This window comes from Babylonia areolata, chromosome 10, assembly GCF_041734735.1.
Source record: "Babylonia areolata isolate BAREFJ2019XMU chromosome 10, ASM4173473v1, whole genome shotgun sequence".
Classification (NCBI taxonomy): Eukaryota; Metazoa; Mollusca; class Gastropoda; order Neogastropoda; family Buccinidae; genus Babylonia; species Babylonia areolata.
The window spans coordinates 2,005,444-2,023,865 of record NC_134885.1 but is presented as its reverse complement, the minus strand read 5'-3'; the positions used below and the strand labels follow the sequence as shown (position 1 = coordinate 2,023,865).

At 40.8% G+C, this 18,422-nt stretch overlaps 1 protein-coding gene across 1 annotated transcript in view; it reads left to right on the top strand.

The window, feature by feature from the left end:
• Nucleotides 1–154: 154 nt before the first annotated feature.
• The window catches only part of LOC143286698 (uncharacterized), a 251,817-nt gene continuing 233,549 nt past the window's right edge, over nucleotides 155–18,422 (top strand). Inside the window, exons 1-2 of the mRNA XM_076594372.1 lie at nucleotides 155–294; nucleotides 13,450–13,551. Coding sequence (XP_076450487.1) covers nucleotides 284–294; nucleotides 13,450–13,551 — 113 coding nt within the window. The 5' untranslated portion in view covers nucleotides 155–283. The remainder of the gene's footprint in view (nucleotides 295–13,449; nucleotides 13,552–18,422) is intronic.

The following is an 18,422-nucleotide window of genomic DNA, read 5'->3' as shown; positions in this document are numbered from 1 at the left end:
TGACAGTCTCACACCTAATCTTCCCGATATAAAAAAAGAAAAGAAAAAAGAAGGAGAAGTGAAGTTATATCACAGAGAACCGGTAAAATAATGATAAAAATAGACCTCTCTAAGGCGATGTTATTTTAATTCAAGACAGCATTTTCCACATTTTGATTTTTCTCCTTTCGGGATCGTTCAACAATCATGGCGGAAGACAGTTGTCTGCTTGGAATACGCTATGTTGATTAGTGATGCTGCTGTGATTATTCTTTTGGAATTGTACTGAAAAAACACACAAATCATGGCGGAAAGGTAAGATATGCTTATTAGCGCTTTAATGCAATTGATTTGTTTTCAAGATTGAGGCAGCTGAGGAGAAAATGTCAACACCAACCTGCTAAACTGGATGACACTCACAGGTGCCCGTGTCGGTTCATGTTGCCCAGCCCACTTGATGTGTTTACAGTTCGCTTTTCCGCCAGACCTGTCGCTACATACAATGCTCACCACTGGATCTTTTGTTTAAATGTCAGCGATTTGTTGTTCACACATGATTTATGAAATTGCGTTTTTCTGTCTTTGAAATGTGTTTTTTGCACTCTTTCTGTCGATTTGATGTGAGCAGACGGCAACAAGAACAATCAGCCTGTGTCGTTGCTGATCAATCATCTTCTTCATCTGGTTGCATTGCTTTCCAGTATTTTGACAGTCTGTAGAGCATCACTGGATAGTTGATATAATTGAAGTTAATTCAAATGTTATTCTGTGTACTATTTTACTAATCACATCTACTTCAATCTCTCTCTCTCTCTCTCTCTCTCTCTCTCTCTCTCTCTGTTATTTATTTTACCAACATCACGTCTTTTCCTGTCTGTCTGCTCTTGCTTTGTACATCACCACTTTACTGTCTATTTCACAGCATTCATTTTAGGCTCTTTCTTCCATGTTCAGTGTTGTGACCAGCAGTTGAGATACCATCCATTTGATTTTAACCCTTTCACTGCCAAACTCGCATTTATGCAGCATCTAGGTAGAGGAGCCCATGTCACTGAAGGGTGACCAGATCATGAGTCCGGTATCCATTAACCTACTGCTCTTTATTTTTGGTGGTGGGATAGGCCATATCTTCTACACATCACAGGGAGAATCCCCAGCTATCCTTATACACCATATTTTCTGTGTTTATAGCACAAGGGAATTTTGCACTCTAAATTGACTGGCAGTGAAAGGGTTAAAGGGAGATAGATTGGGGACAGAAGGGGTGGAAAAGCAGATTTAAGTTATGCTAAAAAAAAAAGAAATTGTTTGACTGAAGACTTGGTTCAGGGAGACTGGTGGTCTTCTGTAAGTTTTCTCTTTCACTTAACCCAGTCTGTCTCTGTCTGTCTCACCTTTTGCCCTCCCCACCTCCCCTTCCTCCACACACCCCTCTACTTTCTCTCCACCCTCAGCTGTCAGTCTGTTTTTATGTCTTGTACTCATATCCTATTCACCTTTTCAGACTTACTGATGCAGCGATACAGTGATACAAGCATCACACATGTATGCACATAATGCACACTTAATACACATACACTTTTCACATGTATCACACACACACACACACACACACACACACACACACACACACACACAAGCCTTATGATTTTAAATTATTGTTACTTTGAGCAGTTCATGTTCAAATTATTGTCACTTTGAGCAGTTATATCTTTACAAACATATTCTAAATTTGCCTTGAATTTCACTTTATGCATGACTTGTCTACTGAGCTGTTCTTGATAATTTTTACAGTACACTTTTTATGCAGTCACAATGATTCAGGACCACGAAAGATTTGTTTTGTTGAATATGATTATAAATTGAAATATTCCTTGCTTGAGAAAAGCTGAGTTAATAAAAACAAGAATTAAAAAAAGTGATTGCATCCATGTGGTTGCTTTGATATATCATCCATTGTTGTTTGGTTAGTATCAGTTGATTTGATACATTGACAGCAGTGTGTGGCACTGCCATTGAGAATCTCCTCCCATCCTGTGGGACCTTGATGTTGGTAGCTTGTGTCCTAGCTGTGCATTGTGGTTTGAAGCTGGAGGTTTTTCTGGACTCTCTGATCAGCAATTGATCTAAGCATATTTTAAACTTTTTTTTCTGTCATTTCATCTACTTCAACTTGTTTGGGTGACAGAAGATGATACTATTGAAAGTAGATAACGTGCAGAATAAAGAACTTGTAAGTAATCTCTGTTCACGTTTAGTGAGTTATGCCTCATGAAAACATGCACAGAATGTGCTGGCAATGAAAATGGGAGTATAGCTGCTGCAGAAATAAACAACAATTTGTCCTCAACCTTGAAACCTTCCCTTCTTCAGTTCTTGCCAGAGTTATTTTCAGGAATATGCTGCCATGCTTTCTTCTAACAGAGGGCTCTCCAGATTTCCCCTGGCAGTTGCGAAAGTCACAAGTTGCTCACAAGTTGGATAAGTGGTTCAGTAGGCCTGTATCTTACTCAGTCAGTGTGCATTAATTTGCCTGCATTTGCATAAATTGTCACTACAATGTCAGTTTTCTTAAAATGTGTGTGTTTGTATTTAAACATGTATGATATATACATGTACATGTACAGTATTATGTTGTTGTTGTTGTTGGTGGTGGTGGTGGTGGTGGTGGTGGTGGTGTGTGGTGTGTGGTGTGTGTGTGTGTGTGTGTGTGTGTGTGTGCATTTGTGTATGCTCCACATATGTGTGCACATGTGTATAATTACATGCATGTTTGTATATTACAGTGATGCACTTTCATTCAAGCATTTGTGTATGATTGCATGTATACATGCATGTATGTACGTGTGTGTGTGACAGTAAAACATGAAAGTAGATTATTTCAATATTTGATTTTTTTGTGCGACTCTCAGCTTTGGACTGTGTTCACTTACAAAATTGAATTTCAAGTAAACTTTTAAGTCTTGCCTGGTTAACCATTCTTTTTTCCCACTCTCTTTGCCAAGAGTTACCAGTTCATCCAATGCTGATGTTGTGCAGGTCTGTGGTTCACCTCTTGCTGTCACACAATGCATGGTCACACACACTCTTTTCATCATCCTCATGGTTAAACAGAGGTGACACCTGGATTACTGATGACCGTGACATGATGAGTTGATTAGCATGATGTTGCATAAGTGTGGTCAAGTTGCAACACGTAGGCTCCCTCCCTCTCTCTCTCTCTCTCTCTCTCTCTCTCTCTGTGAATATATAATATCATATCTGTGGGAACTATATAATACCCTAAAATAAAGAAATAAAGAAAACAGTCTCAGTAAGAGTTTATCATCTTCATGATAATTATTTTGTAGCACAGGCAGACTCTGAGACTGTTGAATGAGATTTAAAAAAAAAAAAAAAAAAAAAAAAAAATATATATATATATATATATTTCACATTTTCTGGGGATTTTCTGTTGATTGTCATTTTGAATTTAACGTAATTTATCAGCCATATAATATTTTAATGCTTACAAAATCCTGGAAGGGTAAAGTTCTGAGGCTGCCAGTGTTCATGGATTGTAATGATACAGGATGTGTAGTATGACGATTATAAGAAGAGCTGTTCACACCTTATTTCTTTTCTAAGTAGCGAATTGTGCACATGCTGGTTACACCATTCCACAAGAATAAGTATGCTACTGGTTACTAGTACTACTATCATTATCTAGGTGACTATCGCTGTACAAGTGACATCATCACCATATACAATAGCCAGCATTCTGTGATGGTAGAGATTATCACAATTTACTTACTGATACAATAATAGATATTATGGAACCTTTGTTGTGCTCACTTGAGGATAATAAGGCCAAAGAAATGGTATGGTTCACATGTTTGATACACGAATGGAATTTATGCTATTTTTTCCACATACTTAACAACCACAAAGTGACAGTGAAATAGATCACACGGATTCAGAACCAGTTGAGCTGACTGGTTCTACAAGTGATGTGAAGTGGCTTGCTAAGTTGCTCACTTGAAACTGAATGATTCCTGGGCCAAAAAAACACACATGTATTTATAACATAAAAGCAGTGACCCAGAAGTAGACTACTACTACTGTACTACTACTAGACCAGAAGCCAATATTTTGAGTGGAATATTGTTTTTTTTGTGACTGACATGAGAACAGGAAGGCATTAACTTGTAAATTTATGATTTGGAAGGGTGTGTGGTGATATTTTTAACAATAGATCAAAATAGGTCATAGTAATTGATACAGATGAATGATCATGGTGATAAAATTGACTTTTTCCCCCCAATGTTTAAAAGTGTTATTTTAATCATAACAGCTGTAATTTGTACAGTAGTAGCTAAAGAAGAGGCTAATTAGTAAGTTGCTAGCTTTTATTATAAAATCTAACATTGGGCAGTTGTGCTTATTTTTGTGAGCAGTTTGAATTGAATGTGTTCATCAACTTCATGTTCCTATGACATGAGTCATGATCAACAAACTTGTTTTGTTGAATATTTAATTATAATTTATATAATTTATTAGTATTACTGTTAATGTATGCAGTGATGCAAACACATGCATCTAGTATACATGTGTATGCTATGCTATCACATACACACACACACACACACACACACACACACACACACACACACACACACACACACACACTCACTCACTCACTCACTCACTCACTCAGTGACACACACACCCGTCTAATAACACTTGTAGTGAGTGAATAGACGTTAAACTGAAGATCACACACACACACACACACACACACACACACACACACACACACACGCATACACACACACACACACACACACACACGCGCGCGCACACGCACACACACGCGCGTGCACACACACACACACACACACACATTCATGCACACACACACACACACACACACGCACATGCACACACACACACACACACAGGCACTCACGCGAGCGTGCACACACACATGCATGCACGCACGCACACATGCACACACACACACACACATACACACATTGTGTTTGGAGGGTTGGAGGCCTGGGGGTGATGTGGGAGAGGTGTGTGAGTGGTCAGTGATGTTATAGTGTTTTCAATAGTATTTTTAGTTTGTATCTTAACAGCTTTTTAAAAATTTTTATTGCAATTATATTATTCCTGTGTCTCATTGAAGTTATAAATTCATGAATTCAGGATGTATTGTTAAAAGCACAGGTCTAGAGTCACAGGGTAAGTGCTATATATATATATATATACACATATTACATGTGTATATTATTATTGTTGTTTTTATTAAATTGTTATTATTATTATTATTGAAAACAAAAAACAACCATACATGGCAATAATGTGTTGAAAATAGCATTCTGAAAAAAAAAGATTGTGCTGTCATTATATAATCGTAAATTTATGCATCCTTGGATTTTTTTTTTTAAAGTTGTTTTTGTTGTTGTTGTTATTTCACTTCCGTATGTTTTTATACTTAGCACAATGGTGCAGATATAGTCAGCTTGCACAAGAGCAGCTCATCAATCGGTGTGAATTGATGTTATGTTGTTTCCTACCGCAGGGCAATTCAGCTTCCTTCTGTTGTTCCTGCCTCTCAAAGCTTCCTGCTCTCTCTCTGCCTCTCTCTCTGTCTCTGTCTCTCTGTCTCTCTCTCTGTCTCTCTCTCTGTCTCTCTGTCTCTGTCTCTCTCTCTCTGCCTCTGTCTCTCTCTCTCTGTCTCTCTCTGTCTCTCTTTCACTCTCTCTGAGCTTGAGTTGAAGTCTCTCTCCCTTTCTCTGTGTGTGAGTCTTTCTATACTGTCATTCTTTACCCACTCACCCCGTCTCTCTCTCTCTCTTCCTTTACTCACTTACTGTCTTCTCTCAGTTTCTCTCACTCCCTCTCTCTGAGTTGAAGTCTCTCTCCCTTTCTCTCTCTGTGAATCTTTCTATACTGTCATTCTTTATCCATTCACCCCGTCTCTCTCTCTCTCTCTTCCTTTACTCACTCACTGTCTTCTCTCAGTTTCTCTCACTCCCTCTCTGTATCGATCTGTTCAGTAGATCTCTCTCTCTCTCTTGCCTGCATCATTATTTTCTTGTGAAACTGTGGTTTATGATCATGCAATATTCTACTTTTTGTTTTTTTACTGCAATTTGAAATTCTTTTGAAAATTAATTCATATTGGAGTTATTAGTCCTTGTTCTGTCTTAAATTTGCCTATTTTATTTGAAATGCGGTGAGCCCATCTGAGAGGCTTAGAACAGTAGTGAACGTTATATATATTTTGTACCAGAGTGCATGTATACACACAGTGTATAGAGTATGGTGAGTACTGTGGTATTTCATAGAGCTGGCAGAGTGAAAGGACTGATGGTTGTCTGCTTGGCGGTAGCAGTAGCAGGGCAGAGCACGCCATCACTTATTATTAGCTGAGCACTTCCTTTGCGCAGGCTACTTGGACCCGGAGGTGGTGCAGCCTAATGTGTCAGTCAGGACTGATGAAGGATGTGTGGTGTGGGTGGTGGTAGTGATGGCAAGGCTTATAAAATGCACACGCATGCATGTCACACTCTCATTCACACTCACAAACATACACACACATGCGTGCATGCTTATGCTCAGATACGTGGTACACAAGCACAAGCACATGAAACAGTTACACACATGTATACTATGAATTATAATGCGCTTGCGCGCGCGTGCACACACACACACACACACACACACACACACACACACACACACACACACAAACACACACTATTTGCGTATACATATCCCTGCACACAGTTTTACACCCACACAAACACACACACAAACACAGACTCAAAAGTCACACAGACGGAGAGAGACAGACAGACAGACAGACACACACACAACACACACACACAATTATGCTCACACACACACACACACACACACATATATATATATATATATATATATATATATATATATATATAAATAAATTATAATACACACACACACACACATACACACACACACACATACACCACATTAATATATAATATGTATGCCACACACACACACCACACCACAAAAACACACACAAAGAAGCTCACACACGTACACACACATGTACACACACACACACACACTGACACCCACCCACACACCCTCATTATCAGGGCAGCTTGTCAGTTCTCACACCCACCTTCAGGCTTTCACCTGCCCACCTTTCCACACCCTACCCCCCTCCTCCTTCCCCCCCCCCCCACTCCTCAGATTGTGAGGGTGTGGGGTGGGGGGACTTCCTGGTCAGTCAGCAGCCAGTCCCCTTGGCCACTTGGAGTCAGGTGGTCATCTTATGGGAGGGGGGCTGTGGGCGCTAAATGGCCACATTCCTTTCCCTGACCCCGTCCCTGGGTGCTAATTGGTCAGATTGGGCCAGTGGTGCTTGGCCTGTCTTATCTGTGCTGGCATTACAGGGGTTGTGGTTTCTGTGGGCTGCTTGCAAACACTCCCCCCCCCCCTCAGCCCCCTCACCTCCCCACGCCCTGTCCGGGCTGCCTGTTGTTTGTTACAAGTTGTAAAAGGGAGCCACCCTGCAGTGCTCATTGAAGTTTCGTCATGACTATGCTGTAGAGATAGCATTTCATCACACCTGTAGTTTTTGTTTGCTTGGTGGTTGTATTTTGTTTCGTTTTTGTTGTTGTTGTTGGTGGTTGTTTTTTTTGATGACTCATTTGAGTTTATAACTCAGCAGGGCTTACATAGTATTAGTTACATGTGTAGATGTATTAGATAATTTATTGTGAACATGTACACGTTTACACTATTTATACTTTATTACATTTTCTTTCGAAATCTTAGATTGGAGAAGCAAACACATCAACCCAGACAAATCAGTCGAATTCTGCAACACTTTGTATCTCAGCAATACACTGTACTTATTTTGCCAGGACCTGTGGAATGAGAGGAAGGCGGTTTTGCTAGTTTTGAGTTTTCCACTAAAAGGACGCAAATGATCCATGGCCGACACAGCGACAGGAGAAAATAGTACCCCACAGTGCTTATCCAGTTGACTCTGCAGTGTCTGGAGTTGTGTGTATTTAGTGTTACACTTCTCTGATTTATCACCATTGTTGTCTTATTTATTTATTTATTTATGTTTTATTATTATCATTTTATTAGTATTACTAATATTATTACTACTACCTTTTTCTATATTATAATTATTATTTATTTATTTATTTATGCAAGCTTATCTATTATTTATTCCCCCGTTTTTTTTTGTTTTTGTTTTTTTTTTTCTCTCAAGGCCTGACTAAGCGCGTTGGGTTACGCTGCTGGTCAGGCATCTGCTTGGCAGATGTGGTGTAGCGTATATGGCTTTGTCTGAACGCAGTGACGCCTCCTTGAGCTACTGAAACTGAAACTGAAACTTCTCTGATGGCTATCATTCTCCAATATCGAGTTGTCAAAATTTTGAACAACGAAATTCTGCAGTTTGGTATTGTATTACTATTAGACTATGAAATAATCAAATTTTGGACTCTTGGATGTAGAGAAAATAAGGTCTACAGCTTTCCCTGTCATGTCCATGACCCCCCCCCCCCTCCCCTTCACATCCCAGACTCTGCTAGGGCTTAAAAGTTAGAACATTAAAAAAAAGGAAAAGAAAAGAAAAAAAGCAAGAAAAAAAAAAAAAGAAGCTGTTCATGTGCTCTGGACACAAGGATACAAGTGTTTTGTTGATAGATTTAAACCCTGATTGCTCACTGAACACATTTTTTGTAGCGTTAGTAAACTGTTGTTGGCGTAGTGCCAGTGATTTTATGCAATGTGAAACACAAATAAATCAAATCATGGAACAAAGAGGGGTTGAAAAAAAAGGACACACATATATATGGACACAGATAAACATAAAGGACACACACACACACACATATATATATATATATATCCATGTGCAGAATAGAAAACGAGAGAAAAAATATACAGGGAATGAAGGACTTGGGAAACATTGTTTGATGTCCTTGGCACTTGGAACAGTGGTCATTCTGTTTGGAGAGGGGGCTGTGGGTAAACACATTCTTTTCCAATGTATTGGAGATGGGCGTGTGGAACTTGTGTTTTTGTGTTGGCAAAAGGGGTGGTGTGGGTAAACATGCTTCCAATCCGTATGCACAAGAGGGTGTGTGTTGAAAACAAGTTTTAAAAGGGACACGGGCTCTTGAAGTTTCTCATGACTTGCTGAGAAGGAGCATTTCATCACACTGTGTTTTATGTTTTTGGGGTGGTATGATTTCAATGTTTTGATGTTTGGAAAAGGTGGTGTGTTGAACATGTTTGATGTTTATAATAGGGGCTTGAAAGATTGTTTTGTGATTGTTTGAAATATTGTGAACAGTCGTTTATATTTTTACAGGTGTAAACATTTTTGAATTGTTGGAAAAACATCAACAGAACAATGTTTGAATTCTGCAACAACGTTGTATAGAAACACTGTTTTAATTTTCGCAAACGGGGATGAGGGAACTGTTTTGTATTTAGTTTCAAAATGTGAACAAGTAATGATTGGCAAACAGGACGGAGTGAAACAGTGTTTTTCCAGTTGAACTCGAGGCTGGGTTGTGTGTAACATGTTACATGTTCGAAAAGGTATCATTCTCGAAACATGTTGTCAATTTTGGAAAAGTGGTGTGGTAATGTTATTACAATATTTGAAAAGGTTGAAATTGGATCTTGATGTAGGAAAAGGGTCTAACAGTTTTATGATGTTTCAAAGACGCTAGGGCAAAAAGTTGAATGTTAAAAGAAAAAGAAGCAAGGAAAAAAGAAGTTTTGTTGCTTGCAAAAGGTAACAGTGTTTTGATGATAGTTGAAAACAGAGTGTCAGAACACATTTTTGTAGGGAAAAGGGTGGGTAGTGCAGTGTTTTATGAATGTGAAAAGAGGTTGAAACATTTTATATATGGAAAAAGGGGGTTGAAACATTATATGAATTTATGGAAAGTGTTTGGAAAACAGGGTGTGGAAACAATGTTTTGAATGTTTGGAAAAGGGGGTGTGGAAACAGTGTTTTGAATGTTTGGAAAAGGGGGTGTGGAAACAGTGTTTTGAATGTTTGGAAAAGGGGGTGTGGAAACAGTGTTTTGAATGTTTGGAAAACAGGGTGTGGAAACAGTGTTTTCAATGTTTGGAAAAGGGGGTGTGGAAACAATGTTTTGAATGTTTGGAAAAGGGGGTGTGGAAACAGTGTTTTGTATGTTTGGAAAACAGGGGTGTGGAAACAGTGTTTTGTATGTTTGGAAAAGGGGGTGTGGAAACAATGTTTTGAATGTTTGGAAAAGGGGGTGTGGAAACAGTGTTTTTTATGTTTGGAAAAGGGGGTGTGGAAACAATGTTTTGAATGTTTGGAAAAGGGGGTGTGGAAACAATGTTTTGAATGTTTGGAAAAGGGGGTGTGGAAACAGTGTTTTGAATGTTTGGAAAACAGGGTGTGGAAACAGTGTTTTGAATGTTTGGAAAAGGGGGTGTGGAAACAGTGTTTTGAATGTTTGGAAAAGGGGGTGTGGAAACAGTGTTTTGATTGTTTGGAAAAGGGGGTGTGGAAACAGTGTTTTGATTGTTTGGAAAAGGGGGTGTGGAAACAGTGTCTTTACAGTTAACTCCACATGCTTAACCGAAGACAGTACAGAAGAGCAAGAGGCAGTATGTACACTGAAGTCTGTGGAGCATTGCTGTGCCAGACCTGGGAGGATTATGTTGAAGAGAACAGCTCTTTCTCTGACAGATAATGGCTTCTTCCAGTGATTTGCACTGGGACTGATGCCACTGAGGATTGTGTGCAACTTCTTGGCATTGTTATTTCCTGCACGTTGTTGTTTTTCTGCAAGTTTCTGGAACAGTTTAAGTTCGCTCTTGAAAATTCCACACCCCTTCTCTCTCTGTCTCTCTCTCCCTCTCTCCCACACTTTTTCTTCCTTATCATGCTGCAGCTTTATCTCTCTCCACCCCCACCCCCCTCTCACTCATCTTATACACACAGAGATGATGAATACAGAATGAATTGATGAAAAAAAGAGAGTGGTTCTGGGGAAGGTGGTGTGGGGTGTGTGTGCACCTTTAACTGAGAATACTGATTGTAGCAAAATATCCTTCTGGGCTGTTCCTGAAAGTGAAATCACCACATGTGTATGAATTTAGATGTGACAGATGAGATTCAGAAAGATCTGCTGTGGAGAGCCGTGGTGCAGCTATCAATTCAAGATCAATCTTACAGTTTACTGAATACAAGCCCCTTGCCACCAGCGACCTCTGTGGTGGGCAGGTCTTCTGTGCTGTGCCCCAATGACTCTTCACAGAGTTGAGGGAGAAGAAGAGAAGACACCACTCATGCACTGGATAGCTGCAAGGGAGAAAAGCTTCATATACAGTGACAGAGCAGATGAAAAGTTTCATTTTAAAAGCGGTGCGGAATGGGGCTGGGTTTGCCATCATCTTTGCTGAGGCTTCAGAAACGACGTGGGTGAAATAAAGTTGGGAACAGCATGTTCTATAATATATCGCTTTGACTGACATTGCATGTGATGTATACAGTATGTCTTATTGAAGTCAGATTCAAAACGGTGGCATGTTTTTTTTGAAATCCACTCCAAATGATGCCAGCCAATCAACACCATGCTCAGTCTTACAGATCTTGACAAGGTGATGAAGTACTCAGCGCTGTTCTGGGTTGCCGATCTCTCTCGTATGGCTGGCTGCCTGAATGTGAGAGTGTCTTGGAGTCATGCATCACATTGAAATTTGTTGGTTCAGTTCTGTTTCATTACGCAGTAAATCCATTCAGTGGTGAAGAATAATCAGATCAGTATTTTACACCCTGTTGCTCTTTCTCTCCCAGGCCATCTGTGTGTGTTTGTGTGCCTGCTGGTGTGTGTGTACATACAACAAGTGTGTTTCTGTGTTTGAATACGGTATATTTTGCATATCATATCATGTAATTTATGTAACATACATGGATGTGTGTGAGAAGAGGGTGAGGTGGGAGAGGTGTGTGATGAGATGATGACAGTGTTGAACCCATTACACCATTTCAAAATGACGTTGCTAGCAAGCTTGAATCCTTGATATGTATATCATATGTTTCTTAAACCTCATCTTGTTCATGCTGCTTCAGTGCATATATTGTCAGATACACTTAGAGCCACAGCATAAGTGCTGTATAAACATTTTTTACAATGTGCGCATTATTATTTGTAGTAGTGGCAGTATTAAAATATTGATTGTGTACACACAGTGATGGATGAGGTCTAATCAGGCAGGTGTAGGGCAGTCTCTACAACAACATCATTTAAAAAAAAAGTGGTTATGCCGCACAGGCCATTGTTGCCCAAATCCTACTTTAGAGTGTGCAGCGTTCCCCATGGAATTCTTGACAAAGCAGGGCAGGGAAGGTTTAGCCTGGATCTGATTGTGAACCTTTTTTTTGTTTTGTTTTGTTTTGGACATGCTTCAGGGGTCAGCACTGCTCCACCTCCTTGTGTGTACAAACAGGGTTTAGGAAGGATTAAATGTACCACGTACCATGGTCCACGTTTTCTTTCTGCAGACCTCTCTGTCTGTCTTCCTCTCTCTCTCTGCCTCTGTTTTCAGAAATCTAGTCTGTCCTGCAACCCATCTGTACACAAAATGTTATAATGTCAGTGTTTGGATCGGACTGTAATTAGTGTAAAGTGCTCTCATTGACAGTAATGTACTAGGGTAGGTGTGTACATGTATGCATAGTATGTATGTGTGTTTGGATTTTGAGATGTTCAAACTCTGTGTGCATATATATATATATATATATATCTATATATTATATACACATATTTCATGCATCATAAGCATGCATGTGTATACATGTATACATGTGCATGCATGTGTGTGTGAGAGGGTAATGAACAAAGCTATGGTATAACTGCATTGTTCCATGCCTGTTTTCAGCAAACATCATTTTGTTGTAGGTTATATTGACTTCAAAATCACCTTACATACACGTACATACATGTATACCGTATGTGATGCATACATTACCTTTCACCCACCCATGCAAGCATGTATGTTGATACAGACACAGACACACAGAGACACAGACACAGACACAGACACTCAGACACACGCACACACACACACACACACACACACACAGACACTCAGGCGCGCGCGCGCACGCGCGCGCACACACACACACACACACACATAGTATGCAAATTTGTTAAAAGGGCATCTGGACCAAACAAAAAGAAAGACAGTTTTTCATTCGCTTGCTAATTTTTCATTTCCATTTTAATCTACCAACCAGTAGTTGTTGGTAGTTTATTATATATACAGTTAGTATATTTTATGTAGTTCTAAATGATGCATACATACTGTTCACTTTTTGGAGGTTGTTGTATTACATTTGTCTGTGTTACATTGGCACAGTACTGGTCTGGAGTTGCAACTTACAAGGACTATGCTGCACCTTTTCAGATGGGAATGGGTGGAGATTATCGAACCCCAGTCCAAGGAACATATGTACGCCAACCTCACCACAGGGGAGTGTGTGTGGGATCCACCTCCTGGCGTCAACATGTGAGTACTCTGATCAATGTTGCCTCTGTTTGTTCTTTGTCAGGGTGCTTGTTGTTGCCTTTGTCATTTGAAAGACTTGTTGTCATCACCGGAATGCACAACTTGCGTTTGCCAAAATACTTGTTGGAGAGTTCTGTTGGAATATCCAGCCTGAGTTTTGTCTAAAACGATCTATATTTCTTCCTTTTGCAGTCATCAAAATGCACAATTTATTGTATTTTTCAACTCAGACTACTTGAGTTGTCGGTGCACAACTGCTTGGCTTGGAGTCATCTTAAAGTTAAATGTCTCAAGAGATAAATGTTCATCACAATATGGAATCTTCTGCAAGTGAATTTTGGCATTTTCACAGTGGAGCATGACATACCACATACATCATAAAAAAATTAATAATCATTTAAATCACACACTCACTGTCTGTCTTGCACATTCTGTTATACATTATTACATAACATGCAGTCATTGACCATCATAAAGTTTTAACAAGTAACACACACACACACACACACACACACACACACACACACACACACACGTGCAGTTGTGTGTGTGCACTTGCATACATGTGTGTGTGTGGTGCATCTTTGCTTGTGGTGTGTCTTTTTGTGAATGAGAGAGAGAGAGAGAGAGTGCTGTCACTTCATGGAGTGGAATGAGTGTCAGAAATGTTGTGCTGTGTTTGTCAGTGGCCATCCACAGACGTCAAGTGATTGATTGTACATTGTGCCCTGGTGGTCAGCGTACTTCATTCTGGTCAGGTCATGCTGACCCACAGTGACAGGACAGGTCATGCTGACCCACATTCACATTGACTGGACAGGTCATGCTGACCCACATTGACAGGACAGGTCATGCTGACCCACATTGACAGGACAGGTTGTGCTGTCAGGGTGTATGGTTATTGACAAACACATGTATACGCTTAAATGCATTCATCTGCAGATCAGACACACAGACAGATAATGAGATAATACACAAAAAGGCAACATGAATAAGAGAGGGAGAGAGAGAGAGAGGGAGAGAGCCCAATCATGGTCTGATCCAGGCAACCTATTTGGAAAAAGAAAGTATTAAACCCACTGTGTTTGAGTCTGCAAGAAGTCAGTGACCATTTGATTTCGTTTCCACTGTTCGAGTGATTTATACTCACTGAACGCCAGAGAGACAGAGATATTGACAAAGAGAGATATTGAGAGAGACCTCCATTCACAGTGGGAGAGAGAGGTGCTCTTGACCCTACACTGTCATCCGCCATGCTGCATTATGAATTACAAGTATTGTGTGCTGCTGTGATGAGAACGCTCAAGTGGTTTGGCTCCTGGTGACCCACAGGTCAGGGGCTGTGTAATAACATTGTAACCTGTGAAACTTGCAGTAATTGTGTTGTCGTGCTGTCCGTGTGAGTGTGGCGTGTATAGATCCTTTGCATGGTTTAAACCACGATGGATCCCAGTCGACGGGTTGTTTTCATTTGTGGGAAAGAGACCAGTTTTTCAAAGGTCAGAATGCGGCCAGGGTTGAGTCATTTGAAACGATTAGAAAGTTCTCTCAGTCTCTGTCTCGGCCACTCTGTCTCTGACTCTCTCTGACTGCCTGCCTGCCTGCCTGTCTCTCTCTCTCTCTCTTTGTTACGCTTTTTTATGCATGCGTGCACAACGAAACAGATGCACATGCACACACACTCACACTCCTCTCTCTAACACTGTAACAGACATGCTTTACTCCCCCCCCCCCCCCCCCCCCGACCCCCCATGCTATTCCTTACCCCTCAGTGACACCATTCCAACACACAGGGGTTGGTTTTGACCAAAGAGCATGTTTGCAGTAAAGGGACAGGCTGGCCCAGAGTACTGGTACTGTGGCATGAGCCAGCTTCTAAGTTGTGGGAGAACAAACATTGTTTTCACTCGGCAAACATTGTTTTAACATTTGTGGCATTGACAAGCTGCTTGCCCAAATCCTGCTACATTAGACAGTTGGGACAAAATTCTACAAGGGGGACATGGGCTGGTTTGTTGCCACCATGTTGGCGTCTTAGAATGGAAACATGTAGGATGTATGCACATAAAAGTGTACCCGTGTCTTTGCATCAGATGTGCAAGGCACACCATTGCCAACTCTTGTCTTTAATGTCACATAATGTGTAAACATGCACTGGTATGTCTTTAATGTCACATAATGTGTAAACATGCACTGGTATGCCTTTAATGTCACATAACGTGTAAACATGCACTGGTATGTCTTTAATGTCACATAATGTGTAAACATGCACTGGTATGTCTTTAATGTCACATAACGTGTAAACATGCACTGGTATGTCTTTAATGTCACATAATGTGTAAACATGCACTGGTATGATTGCTTCCTTCCTAAGACCCTTCCGACAAAAGTTACACACTTTTTCATTTCTCAAAACAATCTTGGTTGGCAAAGAAGAACCAATGTCAGTTGTAAAAGTGCACTGCTCACAGCTTACAACACCGTCTTGAGTCACAGTGAGTTACATGTCACCGTCTTGAGTCACGGTGAGTTACATGTCATGGGAGTGACACGCTGCTGTGGAATTCTTACATACATTGTGTGGATAGTTGTCTTCAGTTTAGGTTCTCTGCTCTAATGATCAGTTGTGACACAGGCGTGCAGTAAGTGCCGGTTAGATCGGGCTAACCTGGCTAACTTACAGCGCAGTGAAATGACTGGTAAAGAGTTGCAGAAAGTGTGTGGTGGCACAAACAGCAAAACACAGGTCTGCTCAGACAGGTGGAGGAACATTCTGGGTAGTGGCATAGTGAAACGTCTACTGGTGCCTGTAGTGTTTATTGGAAGATGGATCTAGATTTGTAGAATTTATGTATATGAGAATGTGCAGAGATGGCCAGTACATCATGTCTTTGGACCACACACGCACACACACACACACACACACACACACACACACACACACACACACACACACACACACACACACACAGAGAGAGTCTGAGAACTTAGAGACAGTGAGAGAAGAAGTCTGCTTGTCTAAGGAATACACCAAACCGATCAATAGCAAGTGACCTTCTTTCCTTAACAAGTAGCAGTCAGGTGATAAGGACTTTGTGCTGCTAACGCTGTGTAAGACTCCTAAAAATAATGAAGTGCATCCATACTCGGGGAGACGAATGACAATTTTATCTGAGAAATACATACCAAAGTGATCAATAGTAAGTGACATTCTTCCCTTCTTGTACTACCATTCAGTTCAGCAGTCAGGTAAACAAAGATGATGCGTTGCTAATGGTGACAGACTATGAGACCTGAAAAATAATGAACTGCTGACTTGCAGTCTGGTGAGACTGACAGATGGCTTGGAATTTACTCCACGTTTATGAGAAGCACTGTTGAGCAGAATATTACCAACACAATAGAACTTTGCAGTACACAGGCTTGATGAGACTAACTGATGGGATGTAATGTATGGACTCCCGGCAGAATGGGCATCAGTTGTACACAGACTGGATGAGACTAACTGATGGGATGTAATGTATGGATTCCCAGCAGAATGGGCATCAGTTGTACATACAACATCATGATTATCCAGAGACCATGGAGGGCACCTCTCTGTTATGACCTGTTGTTTAGAATGACAGTGTCCCTTGTGACTGCTGAGGTGGAAGTGGGCGTGGGAAGCGCTGCCTCAACTGTGGAGTGATGGCCTAGAGGTAATGCGTCCGCCTAGGAAGTGAGAGAATCTGAGCGTGCTGGTTTGAATCACGGCTCAGCCGCCAATATTTTCTCCCCCTCCACAAGACCTTGAGTGGTGGTCTGGGTGCTAGACATTCGGATGAGACGATACACCGAGGTCCCGTGTGCAGCATGCACTTAGCGCATGTAAAAGAACCCACGGCAACAAAACGGTTGTTCCAGGCAAAATTCTGAAGAAAAATCCACTTTGATAGGAAAAACAAATAAAACTGCACGCAGGAAAAAAAAAGAAAAAAGAGAAAAAGAAAAAAAAAAAGGGTGGCGCTGTAGTATAGTGATGCACTCTCCCTGGGGAGAGCAGCCTGAATTTCACACAGAGAAATCTGTTGCGATAAAAAGGAACACAAATACAAATACAAATATAACAGTTCTGCATCCTGGCTGGCACTGATGGGGTGTCTTAGCATTCGCAGAGCTACATTCAGCACTCTTCAGCTGTTCGACGCTCTTGACCGCATTTGCTGCTCTTGGCCATGTCCGGCAAACTCGGCCACTGCAGCACAACTGGCCATGTTTGGCACACACTCTTGGCAGCTGTGTGTACACTTCTCTTTCTTGGATTTGGCAAGTGCTGTCAGCTGCATTGAGCACTGTTGGCCCTAAATGGCACTGTTTTGCCATGTTCTGCCCCGTTTGGCTGTGCTTGGGAATCTTGGCCACGTGTGGCATTCTTGGTTATAAATACATGTCTGGCAAGCACGGCAGTTTTATTTTAAAGATTGCTTGATGTAATTGAAAAAAAGAAAGAAAAAAGTACTGAACACACTCAAGATGGGTCGAGGAAGTGTGAAACTTCAGAAAAAAAAAAGAAAAAGTAAAAAACAAGTGTGCATGCTGCAAAAGGAGAGGACCTTAGAATGAGCAACGCACGTTCGGTATTTGTCTTTTTTTTTTGGGGGGGGGGGGGGGGTTCTTGTTTTGTTTTTTTTATTATAGAGAGAGCGTTAGGAGGAGATTTGACACTGCACTCCAGGATGAGAGAACGTGTGTTGCTCGTGCTCCAATAAAAAAAAAATTTAAAAAAAGAAAAAAAAAGCCGAAGCCAAAGTGCTGGTGGAGAAAGAAGCAACTGAAATAATGATCACTCCGAAAGAGACGGGAACTTAGTGGAAGTGGCCATGCAGACGTTT